We start from the raw sequence: 20,662 nt of genomic DNA, 5'->3' as shown, positions 1-20,662 counted from the left end.
CCCGTGCAAGCCAACCACCAGGCTCTAACAGTCTCAGCAAGTCGGGCCTATGAATACAGCCACGGCCACATCTGACGCTTTCTATGGGCGTTCTTAATCGCCTCAAGAGGTATGGTGCCTCCATCCCCATCAAGGGCTTAATGCTGCCTTGTAGTAGGGTTGCAGAGTGTGTTGTCTCGAAGATAGCGACTTGGCCGGGATCAAGTCACGAAACGGTAGATCAGCGCCATCGACGTGCCCTTTACAACGTGTCTGGGTCGCGCCCGGTTTGTCGTTGTGTTACTTTGCAGGGATGCATCCTCTCATCGTTTGTAGTGGAAAGTATCCTCCAGATCACTGGCGTATTCATCCTCATCCTCGATGTACTGGGTATTCACGTCGGCAGCCGGCACAAGCTCCAACGGCGACTCCTCTCGCCCGGTCTCGGCGTTCCACTCGACGCCGAGTCGGTCTTGCCAGGGAGGAGATTCCTCGTCGGAGTCCGCGAGCGAGGCAAGCATGTAGTTGAGAGAGTCCGAGAAGAAGATGGCCGGCGACTTTGATGCGTCACAGTCAAGCCACTTTGCAAGAGACCGACCGCTGGCCCTAGACCCTGGAAGGTGCTCGGAGAAATCGACCGTCCTCGGCCCCTCAGATAGCGGGTCCCATACAAAGACGATGCTGTTGTAGAGATCGCCCTCGCATCTCACCAGCAATGTCTCACGGGAGGTGGGGTGCCATGCTGCGCTGCTAATGTTTGAGTGAAACAACAGAACGGCTCGTAATTCAGAGGCTTGAGTGTCCCAGATCCACAATGTGCTCGGAGACTCCTGGAGGCAGGTCGCGACAAGAACAGACGACGAGTCAAACAGAATTGAAGAGCATCCCGACTTCGGCTCTGAGTTGTCCTTGGGCCGAGCCGGTGGTGAGACTGCTTGGGTAGCTTTAATGAAGGTATGGAGGGAAGGCCCTGCCTGCGTTATATTGACCTGCTCTTGCCAAATCTGTATCGTCTCAGTCGGGGTGGTGGTGGTCGGGTGAAGTAGCCTCATTGTTTCGCTGAGAGTTGCCATGTTGAACAAGTATATGCACCTGCTGCTGTCACCAATCGCCAGGCTGCTGCCATCTTCAGAAAACCGCAGCAACCTGGCACCAGCCCCCAGCGCAAAATGCTGGAATTCCGGCGACGGATTCGACGGGCCCAACCATGTTTTGAACATGTGGCCATCTGCCGTGTAGAAGATGATTTTGTGCCCCTGGCCGGCAGACTCCCGAACAACCAGCCACTTCCCGTCGGGGCTCCATTTTAAGCCTTGGGCGTCAACAGTATCCGGGTGCCAGGATATCTGCAGTTCCCTGGTTACCGGATCATGAATGCTTATCATATCCTTACCCGCCGTTCGGGTCATCAGTGCGAGGTGGTGCGTCAGGGGACGGAAGGAGAAGCCATTGCACGCGGTTGCCGAGTGGAAGAACTTTGGATTGGCGATCTCAACTGCTCTGGATGATTCAAGGTCGAATATGCTGAACTTCAAGCCAAACGACGAGCAGACGCAGACCTCGGTGCCCAAGGGGCTAAAGCCGAGGTAGGTTGGCTTTGCAGCAGGCGGGACAGCATTTCGGATCGTCGCCTGGAAATTTCCGTGTTGAGCAGAGAATACTCGAATATGGTCAACGACAGCGACCAGAACTAGCCGAGATGAAGGCGACCATTGGAAACTGAGCACTGAGCCAGAAAAGTCCGGCGGCAGCTTGACAACGTTGACCACCTCTAGAGATTCGACTGATCGAATGTTGACGACTCCAGGAAATAGCGTGGCTACAAGTTTCCCGTCAGGGCTTGGGAGGCAGTGCTTTGAGGCTATTCACATAAGTTAGTCATTTCGTGCGGGAGATTGTCTTTTGAATTCGCTGTAATTACATTTTAAGCACCTCGAGAAGCGCATCTTTGCTCCTAATTCTGTAAATTTCTTTAAAGAGAGAATCACTCAAGGCAAATATGTGTCATCTGTGGCATCAGCTTAAGGTGTTGACAGCAATCAGTTGTTCAAATCGGGGATTCAAATGAGTCGCAATGTTTTTCTTGATGTTGACCTTCCAGCTTTGGTTTCCAGAGCACCTACCTATCAACGATCGGCTTCTGATTGGTCCCGCTGGCCGCCCTCGGAAGCCCCGCACAACCCCACTAAGCCGGTTACCGCCGCCTCGGAGAAGCCTCATCCAGCGCCGCCCGCTGACTCATCCGGGACTTGCCAGAAGGGCGTCCCCCGCGATTCCTTGTTTCCTCACTTACCACTTTCATCTTATCTCCCATCTATATTGAGCGTGATTGTTGAAGTTCATGATCTCGGCGATGTTGTAAGCCTAAACCAGCCGCTTCCCTCCCCATTTACTGTCAGTGACGCAATATGCCAATGCGGCCCACGCAGTGCCAATACGTCATCCAATCCGGCTGAGAAATGAGGATGCTCGCGAGCACGTCTGCCCGGCGCCCGCCCGCGGGGGCGTTGCGGATCAGCCGAGGAAGGCGCATCCCTTTCGCGCAAACAAGACTAATCTCGACGACTGGTCTGGCCCAGCCACAACCGCGTGAGCCCGCAGCACCGCCGCCGCCGCCTCATTCCGCAACGACGCCCCGGCCGCCGCCGCGACGGCGGCTTCCCATGGAGGCCAAGCCCTTCTCGGACTTCCTCACCGACACCCACCACCGGCAGCACGACTACCTGCGCATCTCAGTGACGGAGAAGTGCAACTTGCGCTGCCTGTACTGCATGCCCGAGGAGGGCGTCCCGCTCAGCCCGCCTCGCGAGCTCCTGACGACTCCCGAGATCGTCCTTATCTCGGGCCTCTTCGTGTCTCAGGGGGTGACCAAGATCCGGCTGACGGGCGGCGAGCCGACGGTGCGGCGAGACATTGTGCCGCTGATGCAGCAGATCGGCGCGCTCCGGGCGCACGGCCTGCGCGAGCTGTGCCTGACCACCAACGGGCTGAGCCTGCACCGCAAGCTGGAGGCCATGGTGGAGGCCGGGCTGACGGGCGTCAACCTGTCGCTCGACACGCTCGACCCCTGGCAGTTCCAGCTGATGACGCGGCGGCAGGGGTTCGGCGCCGTGCAGAAGAGCATCGACCGCATATTCGAGCTCAACCGCGCCGGCGCCGGCATCCGTTTCAAGATCAACTGCGTCGTCATGAGGGGCCTTAACGACAGGGAGATGGTGTCCTTCGTCGACATGACCCGCGACAAGGACGTCGAGGTCCGCTTCATCGAGTACATGCCCTTCGACGGGAACCGGTGGAGCGAGAACAAGATGCTCGGCTACCGGGAGATGCTGGACGTGATCCGCGAGGCGCACCCGGCGCTGCGCGAGGTCCCCGGCCACAGGAACGACACGAGCAAGACGTACCAGGTGCCCGGGTTCCGGGGCAGGGTCGGGTTCATCACGAGCATGACGCATAACTTCTGCGGCACCTGCAACCGGCTGCGCGTCACGGGCGACGGGAACCTCAAGGTCTGCCTGTTCGGCAACGCCGAGGTGTCGCTGCGGGACATTGTGCGGAAAGTAAACGGCGGGGAGCCGATCGGGGAGGAGGCGTTCGAGGCCCTCAAGCGCACCGCGATGGAGGAGGTGCGCGACCTGCCGCCCTCGGAGCGGCCGCCCCTGCTCGCGCCGAATTCCCGGGAACTGCTCGAGGTCATCGGCATGGCTGTGAAGCGGAAGAAGGCGAAGCATGCAGGGATCGGCGAGTTGGAGCATATGAAGAACAGGCCGATGATATTGATAGGTGGGTAGGGCCCTGTGCTTCTTTTTTTCTTTATGTTGGTTATGCATTTATGGACATGACTTCGACGTAAGCCATATGGGCGGCGTTTATGGACAGCATACGAAACAAACATCTCATTTAATACCAGGTTAGGAGGGCTCGGGTCGGGCCCTCAACTTTGGACAAGGGTCATACGGGTTAACTAAGCAATGTATATAGATCCAGAGACTGCAGGCAGACATCGCAATCTAAGCCCAACGTCCCGATACTCATCTTACCTCTCACCGTCGACGCCGTGGGGGAGCCTCGTTGCAGGCATCAACCCCAGTACCTACGCGACCCGCCCCCTTGCGCGACTGTTCTCAACCACGAGCAACCTAGCGCAGACAACAAAAGAAGACGACGAAGGGGCACGCCCGCGCAAGCGGCTGACGCACGTGTCGACCTCCGGCTCGGCGCACATGGTGTCCGTCTCGGACAAGGCGCCGACGAGGCGGCTCGCGGTGGCCAGGTGCAGCGTGCGCTTCTCGGATGCGTCGGTCACGGCCCTGGTGCGCGAGAACCAGCTGGCCAAGGGCGACGTGCTCGCCGTGGCCCGCGTCGCCGGCATCATGGCGGCCAAGCGGACGCCGGACCTGATCCCGCTATGCCATCCGATCGCCATCTCGCACGTCAGCGTGGAGCTGGACGTGGTCGATCCCGGAGTGGGGGGAGATCGACCCGGCGGTGAGGGTGGTGGTGGCGGTGGCGGCGGCCAGGGTTACAGGATCGACATTGCGGCTACTGTCTCGTGCGAGGGGAAGACTGGCGTCGAGATGGAGGCTCTGACGGCCGCTTCTACTACTGCGCTCACGGTGTATGACATGTGCAAGGCAGTAGATAAGAGCATGGTGATTGAGGGGTTGAGGGTGGTGCTCAAGGAAGGCGGCAAGAGCGGGAGGTGGGTGGAAGGGGCGAATGTGGGTTGATGAGACTCAAGTCTCTCGGCGGCGGCTTCATGATGTCAGTGAGTTTCCTCAGTGTTTGACCAAATTCGTAGTGTACCTACGGCGTACATTTGCCGTCGGTGAGCCCGACCAGTTCGGATACCCCGAGATCGGATCACGTGTCGTTGGCGGAGAAGTGACGTTTTTGTTGTCGGCTATCGGTGGGAGGGGAGGCTCTTCCGACAGCGCACGGACCGCGGCCCCTTTTAGGAATTCGAAATTCCGATCGTCGGATTGGAGGGTTGCAGGGTTGCAGGATTGAAACGCCAAGCTCCAATCACAGAACGACGATAAGAGATGGACAGGCCAATGACACACGACATCTGACGGTTGACTGCATGGCATACAGGGATGCGGAGAGGAACCCGCAGACGCTTCGTCTCGCCGTGTCACCGGTGATACCTCAAATAAGCATGTCAATGGCTGGCTTGCCGAGCGAGCATCGTGGAGAAGCGGTGAAATGTGTCGCGACGCACTCTTTGGCCTCTCAAACCAATGTTGGCACTGTCAGGTGTCAAGTCAATCAAGTCAAGATGAGCACGTGAGAGGCATGCATCCCGGCCTGTATCTTACCAGCTTTGTGGGTCTTGTGGGTTGATACTACCTAGTCTAGGGTCCTATAGCGAGATACCGCATATGGACTAGGTAGACTTCAAGCCAATCAGGAGGAAAGCAAAGATAAGATACGGCTGGCAACGACGGCGGCTTGTCCGTGGTCGGGAGAGAGATCTGGCAAGAAACACTGAATCGCAGATTCACCTTATTTGCGCGACGGAGCTTTCGTCCACGTCATTGTCTGCTATCCGAGAGTGGTTGAAAGTGGTACCGAGTAGCACTTGGGGTCTGGGGAAGAGATTCAATGTGTGGATACATCTCTAATTAAGCTTACCACTGCCAACAGATGAATGGAACCTAATCAGCGCTCGGGATCCAGGCTCTACAGTGCCATCGTAAGCTACCATGGATAGTATACGGGATATGTAACACCTAATTTAGTATTTAGGTACGCAGTTGCTGTTCGCGCACGGAGTTCGTGCATAGAGTGTGCCGTGTATCACGAGGACTAGAGTAACAACATCCAGCTGGCGTCGAGGTCGTCCATTGAAACCTCGCCCAGACTGGGTTATTCAGGGTCCTGGGGCAAATTTCATCTCAGCCGGGTCTGGGTCGGTTCAGGGTGCCATTCGGCTACATGGTTCACCCTCAGTTGTTTGACTCCACAGTCCACACTTCCAAGACCTCGCATCCGACGCTCATGAAATAAATAAAAGAGGCAACTTCGGGAAGGGCTTGATGGGCTTGAGAATCAACGGTCAACAAACCGCGCAAAGTACGTAATAGCAGGCGAAGTATGGCAGGGTCTAGGCAGGGGGGACCATGAACAAGCCTTCCTTCTTTTGGCGGCCAGACTCCACACCGCAGGTATCCACCACATTCACATTGTCGGTATTGAAGAGGTACCACGCTCGAGTGCCACTCCCGAGTCGCCGCTCAATAATCCATTGTCCGCTATTCGTCGTCTTAAATATGCCTCTATGCTCCCTCCGCCTTCGTGGAATCTTTCGTGAGAGACTGTCCGGCATCCTATAACGAGAATAATTGGCATCGTGACGGCTTCGAATTGCTCCCACTCGACACTCGACTCGTACTTCTACACTACGCATAGTACTGCGGACACACCAAACTTCCACTGACTTGGTGGCTTGCAGTGGCGTCGTTTTAATTATCAGACTACCCTAACTCTAGACCAGTCTCCCGCCAATTGCCGCCCTTTTTTTAAGAACCGCCAGGACCGAGGACCGCGAAACTTAAGCCACGCCCACCCGGGACATTTAGTCCGCATCACTCCCACTCAATAAGTCTAACACACCCTACCTCTCCCCGACACACATCTATCCTGCCTGGCTATTCTGGCTTGGGAACAATACAGAACGTCGAGGGAATTCTGGTGGGACGGAGAGCTTTACCAGTGAAGGGACTCTTTTCCTTTTTGTTATCATCCCGGGTATCGGTCGCAACTCGGTCGCATTACCTACGAACGTCGTCGCGAACCCCCACTCCCGTCTCCGTCACTCACCTTTGGCCTCCACGTGTGCCTCCGAACCGTTCCTCAGAGACGTCCCCCGATTCACAAGGGCGTCGCGACCGTAATTAATACTTCAAAATGGCGACCGACTTGATCATGCCCCGGCAGCCCGACCAGCACTCGGCCTTTTTCCAGGCGCAGGCCCAACAGCTCCCACAACAACCACCTCTCCCGACGTTCCCCCCGACACAGCCATACACCCCCCAAATATCCCCCGTCAGCACCTCCGGAAATGCGTCGCCCACTTCACCCAAGAACTACATGACGCGCCCAATACGGCCGCTCTTTATGCCGGCCGTCTTGCGACCGACGGAGTTCCCTTCGAAGCAGCCGGCCCAAAAGTCGCCGCTGGAGGATGAGGAGGAAGAAGAGAGGATGCTGAAATCGAACAGCAGCTTCATAAGCCTGAGCGGTTTGGGCGCACTGGGCAGACTGAGCCGGCGATCGACTGGCGACAGCGGGAAGTGCGTGGACGAGAGCTGGAACCTCGACAAGTTCCCGATCCCAACCGGTCCACCCACGAGGGAACATTGGAAGGTATGTTTTGGGATCTGACCTTTTCCCAACATAGCTGAATTATTAGCTAACACTGCTGCGATAACAGCCCGATCACGAGTCTACCATGTGCGACCATGCGACATGCAGGAGAACCTTCACCTACTTCACGCGACGGCACCATTGCCGGAAATGCGGCAACATATTTTGTGACCCGCACAGCACCTTCGAGATCCCGCTCGACCAAGACGCCAACTTCAACCCCCGCGGGTTCCAGAGTCGAGCATGTCAGCATTGCTACTCGCAGTTCAAGGAGTGGCGTAGTCGCGCCAATAGCCAGTCCTCGGCCGCGGCTTCGTCTGAGACCGGCTCGACCGATTCCCCCGCAACCCCTATCGGCGCGTCGGCCGCTGTTTGTGTGGGGAAACCCGGACTACAGGACCTGGCCATGAGCGTGCCGCGGGACTGGAATTGGAGCACCTTCTGAGCCGGCCGCAAGACTCGGGGTCAAGAACCAGCACATGGCGCCAGCCCGAGAATTCGCGCGCCGCGGAGCCCAGAGATGGAAACTCGACGACCGAACCTATCGGTACACAGCAGTTCGAGCTGACAGCACGCCAACTCGCAGCGCTCGCTGAGCCGCGAATGTGGCCACCCATTAGACGATGTTACGAATGACGGCCAAGAGAGACCGACGAACCTAGAATGATTTCTCCGAGCTCTGAAAGCGCATTTACACGGAGATTATAGACTACAACATAGATTTGACAGCGAGCACGGCGGTAATTCTTGCTCTTATTGAGCGCGGCATAGACTATTTAGCGGAAGATTCGACGATGCATCAAAGCGACCTCGACAGAGGCACATGGAATCCCATCTTCCAACCTACCAACCATCCAAGGCCCCAAACCTAACGTGTTGACCGAATAAGCCCCCGGGCCGCCAAGGAGTCTCGGTAGAGTGAGACTGGCAGGTGGCGATGGTTGCGCAAAACTGCATACTAGACTGCAGTTCGCCACTAGGCCAAATACCCACTCGGCCTCATCGGACGCCTTTTCACGGATTGCACCGGGCCATCAACAATTACCGGCTTCGACCAAAGTTTCTTTCCTTCCAGCTGTCACATAGAAGCGACTTTGATCCTTTGGCTTTACCTCCTGTTTAGGATGCAGGATGGCTAGCGATTTTTTCCCTCTTGCTTTTTTGATTTCCCCTGGTTTTCTGCGAGGCGTTTGGTTGTCTTTTTGGTTCTCTTTCGGTCCGGCCCCGCCCCCCGCCAATCCCGCCAAGGACTACCTATTTGTCTGGGCGTTGAAAGAGGGACTTGTGTGTTGAAATACACACAACAAGGGGGTCGGTACCTAATTAGGGAGGTGTCTTGTCCACGGACTTACACCTAGCCTGCTGCTGCTGCGGATATGCCGCTGTTGTAATGGGTCGTCTTGCTAGTTTATGACTAGGGAGAAGTAATTGAAAGAATGCACGTTCTAGTGTTGCACTAGAGGACTACACTACCACCTAGAATCTGGATGAAATGCCAGAGTGGCCCACCTGCTTTGTTGCCTCAACACTGGGATTGACGCAAACTCGGTTTCAACAGAGACACGGAGTCATGTTGAATAAGAGGGTATGCGTTGCCCTGCTTCGTAAACCATAAATCGTTGGAAGAGCCATCGAAGCGGGGAGTATCGTATCTATATACATGCAACACAGAGGCAACGACCTCGCCCGCGACTCCATCTCTTCCACAGGTGCCAGTAGTTGGCTGCTTTAACCTCCCCCCTTTCCTTGTGTACTGTTCATTCGTGATTGCCCGTGTACCGGGCCGAGTAAGGCCAGACCGTCTAAGAACCAACCGTCTATACCGTTCCGAGTCCGTCTATCTGAGACGGGAGACACCCCGTCGTTCGTCCACAGTCAGCCTGGCGCCCAATCGTAAAATTATTCAGCTCCAATGGGTCTGGCTGGTAAACGGAATGCTTCCCAACAATGTTTGATGTAGCTCCCCATGTCGCTAACCAACCCCTAGCTCCTCTCGCAAAAATGCCGTTCAACGGCCACTTCCCAGACGGAATATATCCAAGGATCACGACCGGTTGCGCGACACCCGCCCCTTGGTCTTGCCACCGCCAGCGCGGCCATTCACCTTGGGCCGGGAGGGGGACACCGCCACCTCATCCCTCCGCTCATCATCCTCCTCATCCTCCTCGAGGACGACGGCGGTCCCATCGCCGCCCTGGCCGTAGACCTCCCTCTCGACGCTCCTGGCAGCATCCCAGCCGGCCTTCTCGGCGAGTGCGACGTTGCTGAGGCGACGCCCGGAGGCCCCGTGTTCCTTGGCTCCGGTCCCGACGGCCTTGCGGGCGCGCGCCTGCTCGGCGCTGGTGCGACGCAGGTAGCTCGTGATGAAGAACTTGACGAACAGATACGTCAGCGGCGCCAGGTAGAGCACGTTGAGCCAAACGGCAAATGTGGCCCCGTTGTTGGGAATGCAGGGGACCACGGCGGCGTGCGTAGTCGTGGTGGTCTGCTGCTGCTGCTGCTGAGGAGTGAGGACGATATCGTCCGAGGAGCCGCCGAAGAGGATCCGCTTAAGGCCGTCGAGGAGGACCTCGGGGGTTGCCGTGGGGGCGGCGTGGGCTGCTGCCGAGGGGCTGGACTCCTCCCGAGAGGTGAGGATGGGGATGGTGTATGATACGAAGGAATGCGCCATGGCATACGAGGCCCCCACCAGGAACTGGGTGATCTGGAGGGAGGTGAGGGTGCGCTTGATGGCCACGGGCACCTTGACCGAGAACGCCGTTAGGGTGTAGTAAGTGTACTGCAATCGATCGTGTTAGTCAATTCTTCACCAAAATGGCAAGGCTCGGCTCAGCCCGCCTGCAAAAGTGAGCGGCACTACCCCACGCTAATGCAGGGCCCCGGCTTCGAGACCTCTTTTTTTTTTTTGTTGGGCCTAAATACCCACCACATTGAACGACCTGGCCAACGGCAAGTTGAAGAGAAGGGAAAAAGACAATGACATACCATCATGGCGTGGATTCCCGAGTTGACAAACACAAACATCCAGATGGGCGGCGACATGTAACGCATACCTGCCCACATGCACATCATAGCTCCGGCATGGTGGTAGGTCTGCAGCGTGGAGCTGAACTTGCCCTTGGCGAGGATGATGAAGGTGTCCAGGACTTCGTAGAACTTGCTGAGGTAGAAGATCCAGCCGTAGAATGCAAGTCCCTCGTTCCACATGCGGCCCATATCTGTCCTAAGCGGCTCTCCGTTACCGCCCAGCGTGACACTCGGCGACAGGGCCTGCCACGACTTGGTCTCCTCGCTGAAGAACACCGCTTGGCCCAATCCCGCCGGTCCGTGGATCCGGCATACCGAGTCGGCGAACCCAGCCGGCCCAGCAGGTCCAAACGGACTAACCATACTCCGGCGCAAGGCGCCAAACATCCCCCACCACGTCCATGCCGAGTAGACGGCGAGGAAGATGTTGTGGAGGACGACGAAGGCACGGAAGGCGCGGGTTCGGCTCATGGCCCATGGCTTCTTCCCGGTCGACTTGTTATACGCATTGAGGGCCTTGGCGGTGATGGTGTAGAGGGCAGCAATGGTGATGGGCACCTTGGGGTCCAGAGCCGCCTGGTAAATGTGGTCCGGAATTGTGAAAGTCGGCGTGAATGGAATTGAAGACGCTGGCGGTGGAGGGATGAAGGTCGGGTTGCTGGAAGGTGGGAAAGAGAAGAGTGACGGGTCGGGGAGGGAGGTGAGGACGGGCGAAAAGGATGCCATGATATGATTCTCCATTGAGGTGAAGAGCTCGGGGAAGAGGTAAAAAAGTCAAAGACCAGCAAACTTCTGGAAAAGTTGGAAGCTCTGCTCTTCTCCCAATAACTCAGAGCCCCTCAGACCTAATAATAAGGCGCCGGACAAACAACTGACGTGGGTGCTTTGAAGCAAGGGCGGGGGAGAAGCCGGTGGCGTTCCGAGACGGATCCAAGAGATCAGGGTGCAAGGGCGCCAAGTAGAAAATGGTGAGCCAAGCAAAATAGAGCTGTAGGGGTACTCGTACGGATACAGCTATCGAGTGTTGGTCGGGGAGAAAGAGGGAGATAGAAATCTGCCCGAATAATAAGAGACGACGAGAAGAGAGAAGGAGCAAGAGGGTAGAAATAGCAGGAAAGACTGGGGATGACGCCAGTGCTGTGGAAACCGCCTGCTCTGGGCATGGAGCTTGTTATGCAGAGCCAATGGGTCGCATATTTTACGACGAGCAATGGATTCGTTGAATCGTTGACCAACTGTCACGTTTTTATTTTCCCCCTTCCCTTCTTTCCTCGAATTGGCTTCTCTAAACCTAGCTCTCGGCGCTGCGGAGACATGGGTTCCTCTGAAGTTGGGATAACTCTAGGTAGGTTCGGCTCACATGGTTGTGGAGGTAGGTACCTCATCATCGATTCTCCTGGGGAGCTGTCACCAATTGAGAGAGCAGCATCAGAGGCCTACTTGGGATGGCCAATTGGTGCCGCATATATCTGAAGAGCCTCCTCAGCTTATAGAGGTAGCTCACCCAAACTGATGTGAACGCTTGCAATTCTGTACGATCATTGTGTACTCGTGAATGTGAACATCAACAGAGGTATACATACAATGTGTTGGAACGAGTTTGGAAGGAGCCGCTTCCCCAAGCCGCGGCTGCTGGGCAATTATTTTGTTGGGGAGATGACATCAATTATCCAATTAGCATCCTCGGTCGTAGACGTCAACGTCAAGCCCAGCCCCGCCGTGCAACTGCCGTTTCTAGCTGGCTGGTTTCACCTCGGTATAGGTATCTCGCTACTTTGGGATCTGGCGACATGGATTTTCATTGCTGCGCATCCAGGTGCACATCCAGAATCTGGACAATCTCCATTGGAAATTAGGCTTACGAATACTCACGAGGATTCCGGATCCAATACTGTATTGCTGAAGGATGAGGCGGTCTCTGCAATCTCTGTTTACCTACTTACCATAGTACAGGACTCCGCGCAGCTGTAGTAAAGCACGGGCCCCACCCCGCCATGTCCTCAACAAATGTGGCGGCAAATTCCTCAGCGATAGATCCACCAAAGATCTCAGGGACCAATCCTGCGAGGAACACTCTATGTGGTGGGAAGGGTTAGGGTTGGTAGATGTTTAAACTATGGGTCCCGGCTATCGGTCTTGTTACAGACGGGATGTGTATTAGACACGGAGGTCCCGATCCCGTCAGTTTTCCCTCTCCGGGCCGGTCCCCGCTCTGGCTCCCGATCTGCTTGCCCAGCCCGCTCAGCCCGGCGGGATCATTGCTCCACATTATCATCCCGTATTTCGAAAGTGTTGTTAAGGAAGCGGCGAGAATCAGATCAGACTCTCCTCCATTTCTGTTCTATTACTCAACGCCGGGTTCCTATGGCCCAATTGAGGGCTCAAGAAGCTGAGAACAACCGCTTGGGTGAGAGATGCCTGTACTATGGTTTTTGCCTAGGAACAAATACACGGTTCTCCGTAGAGTCCTGCTGATCTAAGACTTGGCCGATGTTGCTCATGTGTTCACACCCCGGTCAATCCAAAACTGCGGGCCCTGCAATGTTGTTCAAAATAGAAACATACCTTAGGTGTAGGTACTAGGAGAAGGAGAACTATAATCCATGCATGCATTGCTAAGTCTAAGCTGAGTTACCTAGCATTCTGAGCATTCGCAGCTCATACCGCCCCAGAGTCGGAAATCGGAAGGTCGCTCGGAGGGGCCGCTGACAAACCAGCGTGGTCACCATTGGTACAGGGTCTTCTTAGCGTCGATTTGTAAGCAAAATCCACCAATCGGGCCAGTAACTGCCTTATCGTTCCTATGTAGGTAATCCCGACGACATCCAGACCCGCAGAAAGGATGTCGCGACCATCGCTCTGCCTCGCTCTGCGCGCCACCTAATATTTTCACGACCTCAAAAGCAGTTGCAGTTTTGTAAGCGATCGTCAACAGAAGATCCAGAACATGCTACAGCTGCCTATGACAACCTTGTAGCGGCAATGGATCTCGAGCTCGACGGCGGCCTTCATCAGAAGGTCCTCTTCGAAACCGGATCTTTTACGGGCTATCGACCGATTTTCGAGCTCGGCAGCGGATATCTCGCTGCAAGCGATCACTTCAAGCAGCCCCTATGTGGTAACCACGAGGGCTGGGGCCCATTGAGCCCCTTCCGCTACGACTTCACACCCTGCTTTATCGATATTTGGGTCGCTGTGGTTGCTGCTTTTGGAGTCGTAGCGGGATCGTTGACGGTCTGGTGGCTCCTACAAAGGAAAAAACCAACCGACATTCCCAAGGATTGGCACTTCTGGACAAAGCAGGTACATTGCGGATGCCCTTAAACCCGGTCCCCATGCAATACTGACGGTTGGTGTAGGTCCTCCTTGCACTCATCTTCGTCGACGTCATCATCCAGCTTGGGATCCAAATCGTCAACTACCCCCAGATTTGGTTTGGCGACTTCCGCGTATGGACTACGGCACTGACGGCTGTGTCGCTCATCGTCATCTTCTCTATCCAATGGCTCGAACATTCCCGCCTCCGGAACGCCAACGGCGTTGTGCTCTTTTACTGGCTCCTGCTTCTCATCGCCCTTACTGTCAAGCTCCGGTCTTTGATCTCGCAACAGATATATGCCACCAACCTTGTATACTTTGTCACCTATTGCGTTGGTTTCGCCCTCTCCGTTGTCGAGTTCTTGCTCGAGTGGCTGTGGCCTAAGAAGGAGAGTGCATACCAAGCCTTGATCGACGGGGAGGAATGCCCCATGGAATATGCAACCGTCTTCTCGCTCCTCACGTTCTCGTGGATGACGCCGATGATGAAATATGGCTACTCCGAATACTTGACTGAGGAGGATCTCTGGGGCCTGTCCAAGAACGACCAGACAAGCTCAACCAGCGAGGTCTTTGAGAAGGCATGGGCTTATGAGTTGAAACACCGCAAGCATCCTTCGTTATGGATCGCCCTCTTTCGAGCATACGGAGGCCCCTATATGCTTGCAGCGGTCTTCAAGGTGGGCAACGACCTCGCTGCATTCAGTCAACCGCAGCTCCTGAGGTTCCTCCTCGTCTTCATGGACACGTATCAGGACGGACACGCGCCGGACCCGGTGATCAAGGGTGTTGCCATTTCGATTTCAATGTTTCTTGTCGCCACATTTCAGATGATCATGATCCACCAATATTTCCAACTAACCTTTATCACTGGCATGCGGATCAAAGGCGGGCTTACTTCTGCGATTTATAGAAAGGCCTTGAAACTGTCCAACGAGGGTCGAGCTTCCAAGTCTACCGGAGATATCGTCAACTACATGGCCGTCGACGCCCAGCGTCTTCAGGACCTGACCCAGTTCGCGCAGCAAGTATGGTCGGCACCTTTCCAGATCACCATTTGCATGATCTCCCTTCATCGGCTCCTCGGTTGGTCCATGCTTGCTGGTATTGGAGTCATGATCATCATGATCCCTATCAACGGCTTCATCGCCCGGATCATGAAAAATCTGCAGAAGAAACAGATGAAGAACAAGGATGCGAGAAGCCGGCTGATTGCAGAAATTATCAACAATATGAAGAGCATCAAGTTGTATGCGTGGGGGGCGGCTTTCATGAACAAGCTCAACTATATCCGCAACGATCTAGAACTGAAGAACTTGCGGAAGATTGGTGCAGGGCAGGCCGTTGCGAACTTCACCTGGAGCACCACTCCGTTCCTGGTTTCGTGTTCTACTTTTGGCATCTTCGTTCTAACTGGCGACAAGCCCCTGAGCACTCAGATCGTGTTCCCTGCGTTAAGTAAGAAACCCATCAGCTTTGCGGCTCTGCACATTACTGACCCTGTTGCCTTCATTCAGCCTTGTTCAACCTCCTCACCTTCCCCCTTGCGGTTCTGCCCATGGTCATCACGTCAATTATCGAGGCGAGCGTTGCCGTTGGCCGCTTGACCTCGTACCTGACAGCCGAGGAAATCCAGCCTGATGCTGTCACTGTCAAACCGGCAGTCGAGGAGCTTGGTGAAGAAACTGTCCTCATCCGAGACGGCACCTTCTCGTGGAACCGACATGAGGACAAGGCGGTCCTGAAGCACATCAACTTTACCGCCCACAAGGGAGAACTATCTTGCATTATCGGGCGGGTCGGGGCTGGTAAGAGTTCTTTCCTCCAGAGCATCCTCGGCGACTTGTGGAAAATGGATGGCGAAGTCCAGGTTCACGGCTCCGTTGCCTACGTTTCCCAGCAATCATGGATTATGAATGCAACTGTTCGGGATAACATCATCTTCGGATATCGATACGACTCTGCGTTCTACGAGAGAACTGTCAAGGCCTGTGCCCTACTGGACGACTTCTCTCAGTTGCCCGATGGAGACGAAACGGTTGTGGGGGAGCGTGGAATCTCTCTCAGCGGTGGCCAAAAGGCCAGAGTTGCTCTTGCCAGAGCCGTCTACGCAAGGGCAGACATCTACCTGCTGGACGACTCCCTCTCGGCTGTTGATTCCCATGTCGGACGACACTTGATCGACAATATCCTTGGTCCAAGGGGTATATTGAGTTCCAAAACTCGAATTCTTGCGACCAACTCGATCCCTATCCTCGCCGAGTCTGACTTCATCTGCATGCTCAAGGACGGCGAAGTAGCCGAGAAGGGTACCTTTAGGCAGCTCATGGCCATGAAAGGGCTGGTGTCAGACCTCCTCAAGTCAGCAGGAGGCCAGAGTGGGTCTGGACCCTCTTCCGCGGCCACGACTCCGGGTGGCAGTGACAGTGAAACATCAACCGTGGACGACGCAGGGCGAAGTCAAGATATGGAGGAAGTGGAAGAGGCCCAAGAAGGGCTTGGCAGTCTGCAAAGCATCAAACCCGGGCCTAGCAGTTCAAAGGTTGGGGGGAAGCAACGGACTGACAGTATGGCAACGCTGCGGCGAGCAAGTGCTGCCAGCTTCAACGGCATAAGAGGCAAAGTGCACGACGAGGAGGATCCCAGTAGCAAAACCAGGCAAGCGAAAGAACACTTAGAACAAGGGAAAGTGAAGTGGAAAGGTACGAGAGGGCCCTCCACCACGTCGTTGAATCGTGAAGCTGACTGACTGACCTGCCTAGTGTACTCGGAATACGCCAAGACGAGCAACCTAGGAGCCGTCGCTGTCTATCTGACCGCCCTGATCGCAGCGCAAACAGCACAAATTGGTGAGTGGCACTAGCCGGTCCCTTCAAGCGTATCCTGTCCAGCCTCGATACGAAGCTATCACCGGTGTCTTTCTCTGCATGTCTGCGTTCTGAACTAACTCGCCCGTTTCTAGCTGGGAACGTCTGGCTTAAAAACTGGGCCGATAGGAATTCCAGGGCCGGCGGCAACCCCGACGTGGGCAAGTATATCGGCATATACTTCGCTTTCGGTATTGGGGCTTCGGCTTTGACAGTGGTGCAGACGTTGATCCTGTGGATCTTCTGCTCTATCGAGGTATGTTTCCTCTTCTAAGACCAAGGACGATATAGGTAACTAATGCTCCGGTGGCAGGCTTCGAGAAAATTACACGAAAGGATGGCGACTGCAATCTTCAGATCCCCCATGTCCTTCTTTGATGTAACCCCAGCTGGCCGGATTTTGAACAGATTCTCAAGGTGGGTCGCATTCCCATTTTGCTCCTTTCCAATGTCGCACAAACATAATAGTGTTGGGCGTAATGCGGGGCTCGTCCGGGCCAAGTGGCTTCGTAACGGGGTCAGGGAAAGAAAGGAAGGAGAAAAGAAGAGAAGCGCGGGAGTCGGGAGTCAGGAAGCCCCTATCAGTGAAGCTGCTCCAACCCTGGAAATCTGCTAACCAAGTATCGCCCCCTGCATCAGCGACATATATCGAGTAGACGAAGTGCTTGCCCGCACATTCAATATGCTCTTTGTGAACCTGGCTAAATCGGGTTTTACACTGATGGTCATCTCGGTCTCGACTCCCGCTTTCGTCGCTCTGATCCTGCCGTTGACTGCCATGTATATCTATTTCCAGCGCTATTACCTCCGGACGTCACGCGAGCTCAAGAGGTTGGACAGCGTCAGTCGCAGCCCGATCTATGCCCACTTCCAGGAATCTCTCGGCGGCATCTCGACGATTCGGGCATTCCGACAACAAAACCGATTCGAGCTCGAGAACGAGTGGCGTGTGGATTCCAACCTCAGGGCCTACTTCCCATCTATTAGCGCAAATAGGTGGCTTGCCGTGAGACTCGAGTTCATTGGAGGTATCGTCATCCTGGCCGCGGCAGGTTTCTCCGTCATGTCGGTCGCAAACAACAGCGGGCTCACTACGGGGACGGTCGGTCTGGCCATGTCTTACGCCCTACAGATTACGACGTCGCTCAACTGGATTGTCCGCCAGACCGTCGAGGTTGAGACCAACATCGTTTCTGTGGAACGTGTCCTCGAGTACGCCCAGCTGCCGAGCGAGGCCCCTGAGATCATCCACCGCAACCGGCCGCCCGTAAGCTGGCCAGCCAAAGGCGAGGTAGAGTTCAAGAACTACAGTGCTCGCTACCGAGAGGGATTGGACTTGATCTTGAAGAACATCTGCCTCTCTATCAGGTCGCACGAGAAGATCGGCGTTGTGGGGCGGACAGGAGCTGGGAAATCATCCCTGACCCTGGCCCTGTTCAGGATCATCGAACCCGACACGGGGAACATCAGCATGGACGGCCTGAACACATCTAGCATTGGGCTGCTGGACCTGCGGCGGCGCTTGGCCATCATCCCCCAGGACGCAGCTCTTTTCGAAGGCACTATTCGCGACAATCTCGACCCGGGCCATGTGCATGACGATACAGAACTGTGGAGTGTTCTTGGTACGTGATACTTGAAGCAATAAACTCCCTCCACCCCTGTTACGTTGCACACACACACACACACACACACACACACACACACACCTGCACACAGCGTTTCGCCGTGTTAGAAGCCGTTGCTTTATCTACTCCCGTATGTTCTGAACCGTCCCGGCTAACCTGATCGCACAGAACACGCCCGACTGAAGGAACATGTCTCTGGCATGGAGGGTGGCCTGGAGGCTAAGATTCACGAAGGAGGTATGTACCAGACCTATGATATCTCCTACCCCGTCTCCTCCCGGCCCTTTCTGCTGGTTTTCACATGCCCATCCATGGGTTCCCATCTGGTTGGCGCGCCCTGCTGTCCCGCTTTGATGCAGCTGCGGCTATCTGCATGGTTACCTGGGGATTAAATGGAGCCAGTGAAGGGACACGAGCAAATCGCACCTGGTTTCAGAGCGTGTATAGGTCTCTGGCGCCGGGTGTTCGCATGGTTGCACCGTTGTCCAACGTTGCAGATGGCATACCCACATATGCCGCAAACGACAGTGCCTGCATGATCGCCTACGCCATGTAGGACAGCAGATGATAATAGGCTCGTGCCAGGCCACTCTGCTCGTGTCCCTTCACCCATCTTTAGGCACACATGGCATTCCCGACGGATAGACTATCTGACATGCACCTGCTCTTCACCCGCGAGTAACTTCGCATGAAACGACCGCCTTGCTAACGACTTGTCGTACAGGATCTAATCTATCCCAAGGCCAGCGACAGCTCGTGTCCCTGGCACGGGCCATGCTAACGCCGTCCAACATCCTCGTCCTCGACGAGGCAACGGCTGCCGTCGACGTGGAGACCGACGCCATGCTGCAGACCACGCTGCGCGGGCCCCTGTTCGCCAAGCGGACCATCATCACCGTGGCCCACCGCATCAACACGGTCCTCGACAGCGACAAGGTGGTCGTGCTCGACAGGGGCGAGGTCGTCGAGTTCGGCACCCCGCAGGATCTGATCCAGAAGAAGGGGTCCTTCTACGGCCTCGTCAAGGAGGCCGGCCTGGACTCGGAGTGATGCGGGTATGTGCCTGCTCACTTTGTGAACTGAGGGGAGGATAAAAAAATGGGGTAGATGTCAGGTGCCCATCGTCCGATGCGAGGCCCAGGCGTGCGAACCTGCCAAGAAGATAGACACGCCTGGCAAGCAACGACGGTATATGGAAAGGGGACGGGCAGCATCGGGCGATTGGGACTCTAGCAGAAGAAAAAAGGAAAGGAGAGATCGTGGGGCCCGCATGCTCTGCTGTGTACTCGACGATCTCACTGTACATAACTAGGTATGTACCTACAGATTTAGCTGAACCTCAGGTTTCAGATTCACACCCCAAAAGAAAGCAAGAAGGCAGACAGGATTGCAGGATCTTGATTCACTAGTCATCGATCCACACACTTTCCCAGTAGCGTAGCTAGTTGGTTCCCCCTATCATCCATCCCCACCTCCAACCACAACTATCGCGTCGCCGCACACCACGGTCAGCATGTCATGTCATGTCGCCGGGCGGCGCAGCAGGTAAGTTGGGGCACGGATGTTGGGAGGAGCTTCTGGTCCTGCCTGGTTTGCTTGCAGACCCATCCCGTCACATCCCCCATGCACTAAGCTATTCAGATCGCCAGCCACGCCTCCCTCCTTAGGACGACAGCTTACTTTGAACCAACACATGGAGGAGATACGGGGGAGGGATGTGTGGGGCTTATTTCCCCCTGTCGCACTCCCGGGGAAGGGGGCCCGGGGGGTAGACAGGAGTAGCATCCCGACATGCTGGTAGTGTATGGGTAAGTGATAAGCACGAGGCCCGAAATGACGGGTCGGGTCTTGGACGGGGCGTTCCTGGGGACTTGTGACTGGTGCGATGTTGGAGGGGAGCGACCGGGGGGTTGTTGTCATTGTGGTGGCGTTGGAGGGGCCCCTTGCACCACTGCCAAATCTGAGGGCGCCATCATGAGGGAGAGAGGCAAAGTGGCTCCTTTCTTGGTGGTTGAGATGGTGAGATTTGGCTGGTATGGTCCTGCTCCAGACAGCTGGAAAAAGGTTTCGGTCCTGACTTTGATTCGCTGCTGATTAACTAGATCTATGTACATACCAAGCTCAACAACCCTGGCCAGACCCAAAATGTGACCCACTGGAGCAGAACAGTGGTGTGGACATGGAAGGTCACCAAGATTGGTCTCATGCAAGGGCAATCCGCCCGTCGCCCTCGGTTGTTGCCAAGAGTATGATGACGAGCAATGACTCGAGAGCGGAGAAAAGGGGCCCTCGCTCATATGTCATCGTGCTCAACCAGTTGGAACGTAGGAGCATACACGACGAAAGCTGGGCAAGACTCAGGAAGAATGTGGTTCATTGGCCAAAACTCCGGGCCTCGATTTATCGATCAGCTCCCTCAGACACGAGAGACATGGCTGAGGGCTGATTCGAGGTTGCGCCGTTCCAACCAGG

General features: G+C 55.6%; 5 protein-coding genes across 5 annotated transcripts; 3 read left to right on the top strand and 2 right to left on the bottom strand.

The window, feature by feature from the left end:
• Nucleotides 1-16: 16 nt before the first annotated feature.
• QBC33DRAFT_342337 (WD40 repeat-like protein) lies at nucleotides 17-2,241 on the bottom strand. The gene is made up of 2 exons (XM_060423766.1): nucleotides 1,901-2,241; nucleotides 17-1,840 (listed from the first exon to the last, which is right to left on the bottom strand). The coding sequence occupies exons 1-2, from the start codon at nucleotides 1,923-1,925 to the stop codon at nucleotides 303-305; spliced, it is 1,563 nt and encodes a 520-aa protein (XP_060285318.1). The 5' UTR covers nucleotides 1,926-2,241; the 3' UTR covers nucleotides 17-302.
• A 78-nt stretch (nucleotides 2,242-2,319) lies between these two features.
• On the top strand, nucleotides 2,320-4,887 carry QBC33DRAFT_342186 (uncharacterized protein). The gene is made up of 2 exons (XM_060423764.1): nucleotides 2,320-3,762; nucleotides 3,961-4,887. Exons 1-2 carry the CDS (start codon nucleotides 2,439-2,441, stop codon nucleotides 4,707-4,709), a joined length of 2,073 nt encoding a protein of 690 aa, XP_060285317.1. The 5' UTR covers nucleotides 2,320-2,438; the 3' UTR covers nucleotides 4,710-4,887.
• A 1,754-nt stretch (nucleotides 4,888-6,641) lies between these two features.
• On the top strand, nucleotides 6,642-8,041 carry QBC33DRAFT_342189 (uncharacterized protein). The gene is made up of 2 exons (XM_060423765.1): nucleotides 6,642-7,350; nucleotides 7,418-8,041. The coding sequence occupies exons 1-2, from the start codon at nucleotides 6,892-6,894 to the stop codon at nucleotides 7,793-7,795; spliced, it is 837 nt and encodes a 278-aa protein (XP_060285316.1). The 5' UTR covers nucleotides 6,642-6,891; the 3' UTR covers nucleotides 7,796-8,041.
• A 1,353-nt stretch (nucleotides 8,042-9,394) lies between these two features.
• Nucleotides 9,395-11,103, bottom strand: QBC33DRAFT_576915 (putative gns1 sur4 family protein; the record flags this gene model as incomplete). Its single annotated transcript, XM_060430948.1, has 3 exons — nucleotides 9,395-9,454; nucleotides 9,524-10,129; nucleotides 10,336-11,103. 3 exons carry the CDS (start codon nucleotides 11,101-11,103, stop codon nucleotides 9,395-9,397), a joined length of 1,434 nt encoding a protein of 477 aa, XP_060285315.1.
• A 2,036-nt stretch (nucleotides 11,104-13,139) lies between these two features.
• Nucleotides 13,140-19,270, top strand: QBC33DRAFT_342095 (P-loop containing nucleoside triphosphate hydrolase protein). The gene is made up of 9 exons (XM_060423763.1): nucleotides 13,140-13,680; nucleotides 13,737-15,153; nucleotides 15,213-16,397; nucleotides 16,458-16,544; nucleotides 16,658-16,818; nucleotides 16,876-16,979; nucleotides 17,202-18,187; nucleotides 18,359-18,427; nucleotides 18,915-19,270. Exons 1-9 carry the CDS (start codon nucleotides 13,360-13,362, stop codon nucleotides 19,238-19,240), a joined length of 4,656 nt encoding a protein of 1,551 aa, XP_060285314.1. The 5' UTR covers nucleotides 13,140-13,359; the 3' UTR covers nucleotides 19,241-19,270.
• The last annotated feature ends 1,392 nt before the right edge of the window (nucleotides 19,271-20,662 follow it).

The sequence above is a fragment of the Phialemonium atrogriseum genome (genome assembly GCF_030411735.1).
Source record: "Phialemonium atrogriseum strain 8032-3 unplaced genomic scaffold QBC33scaffold_7, whole genome shotgun sequence".
NCBI classification, from domain to species: Eukaryota; Fungi; Ascomycota; class Sordariomycetes; order Cephalothecales; family Cephalothecaceae; genus Phialemonium; species Phialemonium atrogriseum.
Note: the sequence above shows the minus strand (reverse complement) of the source record. Positions and strands in the feature narration are given on the sequence as shown.

What these genes read in the sequence shown, in the direction of transcription:
- QBC33DRAFT_342337 (XM_060423766.1), bottom strand. Translation starts at nt 1,925, where the DNA reads ATGCGCTTCTCGAGGTGCTTAAAAT. An exon ending in CTTCTCGAGGTGCTTAAAAT is followed by an intron (nt 1,841 to 1,900) that starts GTAATTACAGCG and finishes TTATGTGAATAG; the next exon opens with CCTCAAAGCACTGCCTCCCA.
- QBC33DRAFT_342186 (XM_060423764.1), top strand. Translation starts at nt 2,439, where the DNA reads ATGAGGATGCTCGCGAGCACGTCTGCCCGGCGCCCGCCCGCGGGGGCG. An exon ending in CAGGCCGATGATATTGATAG is followed by an intron (nt 3,763 to 3,960) that starts GTGGGTAGGGCC and finishes CAATGTATATAG; the next exon opens with ATCCAGAGACTGCAGGCAGA.
- QBC33DRAFT_342189 (XM_060423765.1), top strand. Translation starts at nt 6,892, where the DNA reads ATGGCGACCGACTTGATCATGCCCCGGCAGCCCGACCAGCACTCGGCC. An exon ending in CCACGAGGGAACATTGGAAG is followed by an intron (nt 7,351 to 7,417) that starts GTATGTTTTGGG and finishes CTGCGATAACAG; the next exon opens with CCCGATCACGAGTCTACCAT.
- QBC33DRAFT_342095 (XM_060423763.1), top strand. Translation starts at nt 13,360, where the DNA reads ATGGATCTCGAGCTCGACGGCGGCCTTCATCAGAAGGTCCTCTTCGAA. An exon ending in GATCGTGTTCCCTGCGTTAA is followed by an intron (nt 15,154 to 15,212) that starts GTAAGAAACCCA and finishes GCCTTCATTCAG; the next exon opens with CCTTGTTCAACCTCCTCACC. An exon ending in AGAACTGTGGAGTGTTCTTG is followed by an intron (nt 18,188 to 18,358) that starts GTACGTGATACT and finishes CTGATCGCACAG; the next exon opens with AACACGCCCGACTGAAGGAA.